At 48.0% G+C, this 7,159-nt stretch overlaps 2 protein-coding genes across 2 annotated transcripts; both read left to right on the forward strand.

Moving 5' to 3' along the window:
• Positions 1–513: 513 nt before the first annotated feature.
• Positions 514–3,199, forward strand: LOC135813917 (neurochondrin-like). The gene has a single exon (XM_065326944.1). It carries the CDS (start codon positions 625–627, stop codon positions 1,984–1,986), a length of 1,362 nt encoding a protein of 453 aa, XP_065183016.1. The 5' UTR covers positions 514–624; the 3' UTR covers positions 1,987–3,199.
• A 586-nt stretch (positions 3,200–3,785) lies between these two features.
• LOC135813918 (uncharacterized) lies at positions 3,786–6,411 on the forward strand. The gene is made up of 4 exons (XM_065326945.1): positions 3,786–4,251; positions 4,613–4,706; positions 5,416–5,479; positions 5,917–6,411. The coding sequence occupies exons 1-4, from the start codon at positions 4,115–4,117 to the stop codon at positions 6,042–6,044; spliced, it is 423 nt and encodes a 140-aa protein (XP_065183017.1). The 5' UTR covers positions 3,786–4,114; the 3' UTR covers positions 6,045–6,411.
• The last annotated feature ends 748 nt before the right edge of the window (positions 6,412–7,159 follow it).

Below are 7,159 nucleotides of genomic sequence, written 5' to 3' on the forward strand. Positions count from 1 at the left end.
TTGGTAGAACCATTGCATGAAAACACCAATAAGGTGCCAGCTGTGATGTTCGCTTTGCTCGCATAGCCCCATGCCGAAGCGGCAAAGGATAACAGGACAGCAGCATACAATATTGAAGCAGCCATCATACTTCAAGTAGACACGGTTTGATACACAAAGCGAGGCCTGGAAGGTGCCACAGGATGACTTCCTTGCCACGAAAGCAGCGAAGGACACTCAGGTAGTCAGGAACTAAAGTGAGCTAAAGTTCATGAAGTCTGAAAACCACTGAAAACCACAAATAAAAAGTTCAAGCTCAGCTTGCACGACTGCACGTGCGCTGTTGGCTGCATTATAATTATTATTATGTCATGCATACTGCAAGGTTGTCGGATGACGTAGATTTACGTACGTCGCGCGCGCGTCGACGCGCCGTACGGCCGGCCGTGCACGCGTGCATGAAGATCTGGCCTGCCAACAGAAAAAGATCGAATAGATCAAAATATCCCGTCATTCGAAACCTTTCATGTGCTTTGTTGAGAAGAAACGTTAGTTTACTGTTTAGCTTGCTGACTTTCAGTTCGAAAGGTGAGCAGCTAAGAATGGACCTGATCTCTGCAGGACGTCATTGAGTAGCTCAGTAAAATGACGTCCGCTGTTGCGCCGTTGGATCAATGCTTGGCGTTGTGGAAAGGTGCATCTACTGACAATGAAAAACTGGCTGCCTTGATGCTGGTTACTCGAGTCTTCAATGGCGAGAATAGCGATGCAGTGTCGCGTAGAACTCTATTCCAGTGCATTGGATTCGAGTTTCTGGATCGCCTCTTGAAAAGTCCAGTTCCAGAAGGCAGTGCAAGCCACGCGTATGTGGCGCTGTCTCTGTCGTTGCTCAGTGCATACGCCACGGACGAAGAGATGCTGATTAGTGCTGGCATGCTGGAGAAAATTCCATTATACCTAGATTGCCTCTGCCACGGTGAGGTGAGCATTGCATCGGACAGTGCACAGATACTTCTTGCGTTGGCCAACACGGTGGAAGGTCGACGGCAAATCTTGTGCGCATCAAAGTGGGAGGCCGTGTTTGCCAGTGCTGCTTCAGCAAGTTCAGTGTCTGGTACGGCCATGGAGATTGTCAAGGGTCTGCTCGCATCTGGGGCCATAAGTGAAGATGAGGTCAGCCGGTACTCGTCCGTGTGCTACAAAATTGTCTTAGAGCTGTCAGAAAAATTCCAGGCCAACCAAGACAAGGAAAAATTTGAAATAGCCGGACATATCGAATTCTTCCTTACTTATGCATGTAGTCATTTCAGAGATGGTAGTTCTTCGACAGCAGCTGGACAACTATTAAATGATGATGCTTGGAAGCAGAGCATACACCAGGGTCTGTTTGACATTCTGCGCAGTCGTTTAACCGCGGAGCTACGGTGCCAGGCATTTTCACTGCTCGTGCCCATGATTGGTCTGTGTGGTATTGACTGGATGTTACCAGCCAACAGCAGCAATGGTGGTGAGTCGAGCAAGTCTTCGCTATTGGTACTGTGCACCACACTTGTTGGAGTAGAAATCAATGTTCATCTTGCTGATGCCGAGGCTGATACTGGCAGCAAGTTGTCACCGGACGCTCGCTCTACTCTTGTGGACTGTTTTCGTATAATGGAGGCTTCGGTGTCGGGAATAGCTAGCCTAGCGGATGATATGGATGACGGCAAGCGGCCAGTGCTGAGTATGGAGGCCATTCTCTCGCTGCACAGCACTATCACGGATGCGTTGCGCTCTGTGTTGTGTTTTCTAGCTTGCCTGACTCCTGAGCAACCGAGCTTGCAGACCGACAGTCTTGTTGTTGGTGCTGCCCGCCTTGTTGCTGTGTGGGCTGAGGACGAGGTCGAGATGCTCAGAAGTGAATTAGCGGCATGCACGGATATCCTGCGGTGTGTCGCTCAGAACAGTCCGAATGATTCGGTATTCCGCAGCTTAGACGGTCTTTTTGGCATGGTTGTAGCAGACTAAAGGTAGCCACATTTGATGCCCTTGGGGGAGCTGCTGGTTTCGGGTCTCTTTCACTACCGTTCTATTTCCTTACAGTTGTCTCCTGCTGGATGCAGGTTAGGACAATACCAGTGAGCTGCTGGCTTCGGCTCTCTGTGTTTCCTCACTCATTTTAATTGCGAAAACGCATCTTTCTGGTATGGATGACGGTTTTCATGGAAATTAACCAGTGACTCTTATACACGTAGAAGCACTGCTGTATTGTGAGGTGGCTTTTGATGGCCTTGGCTTCCCCTGCCTGCTAGGTACCAGTGCTAGAGGTGACCAAACTGGCAAGTAGTGCTACAGACTGCAGTAGCGGACAGTTGTGCACTGTGCTGAGTGAGACCTGATACAGTGCTTTCCATGGTTATGTTGCATGGTCAATTCCATGAATCACTTGATCACAGCTCAGCTGTATCTGCATCAGGGTGGGATCGAGGAAGTCTGTGCTGCCGGTATGGTGTGCTCTACACCTGGTCTCACAGACTACATGTACATGTACATGGAAGGATGGTACATGTACAATACCACAGTACAAGACAGTAGAATCTACACTGCCAGGATATGAAAATGCTATTGCAGTGTACATGTGTATACACTGCAGAGTGCAGTTAGTTTTCGCCCGCGATCTTTTTACTTGTGAAACGGTGACAATAGATCAGTAAACAGTGTATGTCTGCCAGCAACGTGATGACACATTGTGACAATGATAGCCAGAGAAAACCGGGTCATGATTGAAGCGGCTATTACAATCGCCCTGTTTATCATCTCTTCACTGTCCCCGATGCTCTGGATGCTTCTGGTGGATCCCTCCTGTCAGCAGCGACTCCCAAGCTATTAAAGGCGGTGTGCAAGGGCGTTAACTACACTTCCCCAAACATCTTTGGGTTCCTGGTCCCAGGGAGTCATATCCAAGACAAAATTAATTAGATCCTGCTCTTGGTAAGACCAGGGAGTCGTATAAACTTTATACGACTCCCTGGTAAGACCAAACAACGTCCATGAACAGGAGTGTCACGGTTCGCAAGTCATTTTGCAATACTAATTTGAATGTTTTTGTTGCTGACACTTGCTGTTGCTGTTGCTGCTGCTGCTGATGCTGCAGCTGTTGTTGTTGTTGTTGTTGTTGTTGTTGCTGTTGCTGTTGTTGATTTTGTTTGGGCTTCAAACTAGGAAAAGGCCTGGCACTTGTCCTTGCTGTCCTGACTGGTTGTCGTGCAGGTGCACTACGCATCAGTTGTGGGGACACTGAGTAGAACTACTGTACACCTATGTACTGTACAATCATGCACTAGTCTACATCACTGTATGCAACATCAAGAGCACATGAAAAGAAGGTTTTCATGTACCGGTACGAATACTCTTGCTGTTGTATGCTTGTGAACTTCGGTTGTATGTACATATGTATGGTTTTACCCTGTTTCCATGGGGATCAATTGCACAGACGCGACGCGACGCCTCTGACCACCAAAACTCTCAAAAGCGTAGATCTACGAAACAGCTGATCATTTCACTCGCTCTGATCTGGCTAGTTCCTCACGAGACATTGCCGACCGAAACAGCAGACAACCCGTCACCATGGTCACACTGCTTGGCTGTGTGGGCTTGCTTGGTCAGGTCTGAATTAGTTGAACTAATGTTACTTCAAGTTCAGCAACTACTACTAGTACTACGGTACTACTGAGAGTTTTACAGCAGGGCACTTGACAGTGAGTGACACTGCCGGGCATGCCCATGCCAACACTGGACAGCAACACGAAGAGGACAGCGTCGACCACGGTTTTCGCGGACTTGTGGAAGGAAGGATCCTACATGCCTCGGAACGTGGACGTATTTGTTTTTCTTCTGTCCGGACAGCAGTGGGTTCATCGATCACCAGGTCGCTACATACAGCACTATTGTTGCAAGTAATAGTATCTAGAATCGATTTAGCCACGCTCCAACAGTGGGCCGGGCCAGTGATACACAGGTGCTGCTGTCTCTCAGGCCGAGTCGGTCCTGTTGGAAAGGCGTAGCTGAGCACAGCGAGTCCGCAAGCAAGACAACGACTTCAGGATCGTTGAGGTGATCAAGATTTGACCCTCTCTTGAATCAGGTTCCGCTCAACATGACAACGAAGGGCGGTGCTGGCGCTGCTACGTCCGAAGGCCTGCGCACAAATGGCGGGACTGTCAAGCGGGTTCCTGTTCAGACTAGTACTGACCAGAGAGCTAGCTCAATGACCTGTCGCCACACCTCGCTAAGGTAAGTGATGGAAATGATGCCGGGGGAGGTGTGACATTGTTCCATTAGAAATACGCCCAGTGTTGTATTCTCAGCCCACAAGCAACTAAATTACTCCTTTTATACAGTTCTACTAGTCGGGGACTAGGGCCAGTAGGGGCTCACTCCACATATCGTGTCGGCTGGGTCCTCTTTGGTCGGGTGGTATAATAATATGTGAAATTTGGGCTCCACGGGCTTTATACAGTTGCCCCTCGCTAATCCAATACTTGGTAAACCAGTGTACTATTTTGACCGGATCAAAGTGTCATCATGCGGCAATGTGTCATGCAGCACAGGAAATTGATTTTATGTATAAACGGTGTTCTCAATTCCTGTCCAGACCAATGGAATGGTCCAGGTGGCACCCGATGATTCCAAAGCACTACGTACCACCGTGGCAACAAGACATGGTCAACAGAGAGAGGATTGTGCAAGTATGTGTGCATTGCCGACAAATTGTACAATAATGGCTGCTATGATACTGTCAGCTGCTGCATACTTACTAGGGGAGACCCGGTGGCAGGAAAGAGTTCAGAAAGCACGCCTGACTCGGTTTTGCTGATCATGTATCCAATGCAGGATGAAGCGTTGTTTACTTTGTGTTACATTGTGTGTGTGTGTGTGTGTGTGTGTGTGTGTGTGTGTGTGTGTGTGTGTGTGTGTGTGTGTGTGTGTGTGTTGAGTTTGGAGGGGAAGGTTTGCTTTTTGTGAGCTCCTTCGTCAGGATCACGGTTGAAGCCACCCTAAGCAGCCATGAGCCGTTCGGTGAAGATGAAGCCATGGAGGCTGTGATGGACCACTACACTATAGGTAGCCTTGCAAGTAACTCTGCTGGAAATCAAACAACACACTGCACAAGGCGAGCGGAGGGATGTTTTGAGTTTTTGAATTAATATTTGACTATTGCTCAGCTTGCAAGCTATCATCGCACTAGCGATGGGCGTCCAAGGTCCAATGTGTGTGCGTGTGTGTGTGCGCGTGTGTGGTGTGTGTGTGTGTGTGTGTGTGTGTGTGTGTGTGTGTGTGTGTGTGTGTGTGTGTGTGTGGTGTGTGTGGTGTGTGTGTGTGTCACGGTCTGCATGTGCATGCACGTGTGCATGCGGCACGTGAATATGTTGTGTCCTTGCACTGTTTGAAATACAGAATGCTAAACAAGCTGGCTGTGCTGGCTGGGAGGGCCACAATACGGTGTTCCAAGAGAAACGAGGTGAGCTACCTTGAGGGTTTCTATCGGTAGCCAAGGCATACATGTCATGTTGTAATGATATTATTAGATCATAGAAACAGGGTTGCTAACTTGCTACAGATGGTTGAAAATAAAAAAGACATGTAGTACAGTCCATCAACAACCAAACCCGGGCCCATCGGTTTTTCACAGTCTCACTTCATTCTTATTCAAGATCGTGAAGTCGATGGCTTTATATAGGGCAGACATATGATAGCTGTTGTTTTAAGCCTAAGATGAAGTGAATGGTATGAAAATTGATCAAGATAGATGTAAGACGTATTTTTCTGATAGAGATAGTTTTAGTGTATCAGGGGCCCCGATTTGGCGAATGGACTGTACTCGTAGTCAAGACTTTCGAGGTCTCACTGACAGTGATGTCTCATGTTCACTTCCTCTCTTCAATGCGGCACACACAGAACGACTGTATCCGGAAGACGCCCCGCCGGACAGGTTTGCAGCAACCGAGCGCCGGGAGCAGCTGAGACCACCGATCGCCAGTCCGTTCTCGCGCTACACCAGCGGCCTACTGACATGTAAGCACTGAGCTGCACTGAGGATGGCGGAGTGCCCAGGAGTACGTGCAGGACATTGATATTGTCAGTGTCACTCTCCGGTATGAAACCATCATGATTTCACAGCACTGAAAGTGCATGTATCAGCATAGCAACCATTGCCACGTACCTTGGCCCATCATGATTTGACAGCAGTAGAAGTAGCAGCAAGTAGCCGTTGCCATATCCCCGAGCAAAGCAGCACGTTTCACAGAATGCTTTCATTATAGCATTGCTGGTCATAACTATCACTGCACATAATTATTATTGTACTTTCATAGACTCACATGTGTCCGAGTCGTTGTACGCACATGCGTGTAATACAACCTAGTTGCTTGAATATAGCCTCTTGAAGCAGATCATGACCAGTGTTCATGTGTTGGCTATGAGGAGGTATGCTGTAGATCGTCCCTTACTAATCTTAGTTGTTGCATTGCTCAGCTAGGTTGGATGGGCAGTTTGCATTGTGCAGGGGAGGGGTAGCCAGGCTAACAAATAATCACCCAAAGCTCGACTAGTTTCAAAATAGATGTACCGGTATTCGGACAGGTGTAACTAAATTACTTAGGCTTGTGTGGCTGTATACCGAGGAGCAAAATGTACTATCATGGCTTTATCGGCCATGTGACATTGTTACTGGTGCAACTGTGATATGAGTGGGGACTGGGGAGACTGGGAGGATCATGTGACTTGCATGGCTGCTGTTTTACTAGATTGATTGTCACCGAGGGCATGCATGCGCTGTGCCCCGGGTGCCCCTGGGTGTATACTTCGAAATACATGATGTATCTCTGCAGTACAGCTAAGTAATTAGTTATCGTATGTACTGCATCTGTACGGGGCTGCTCAATGAAATCCAAGGCTGCACGGTGCCTGGCAAGTGGCATACCATTAGCTCGCTTGATCGGATTTCATGGAGCAGTACTGTCTGTACATGACTGTATACAATGTCACGTAGATGTACATGTACGTGTATCAGAATACTGATGCAGTGCAGTGCAGTGCAGTGGAACTAACTTACTTTGGCAATACAGTATAATTATGTTGTATGCAATGACGTCATCACTTGACATGCTATCTACGGAGTGGTAAAAAAAACTGTGGTATC

Source organism: Sycon ciliatum, chromosome 4, assembly GCF_964019385.1.
Source record: "Sycon ciliatum chromosome 4, ocSycCili1.1, whole genome shotgun sequence".
NCBI classification, from domain to species: domain Eukaryota; kingdom Metazoa; phylum Porifera; class Calcarea; order Leucosolenida; family Sycettidae; genus Sycon; species Sycon ciliatum.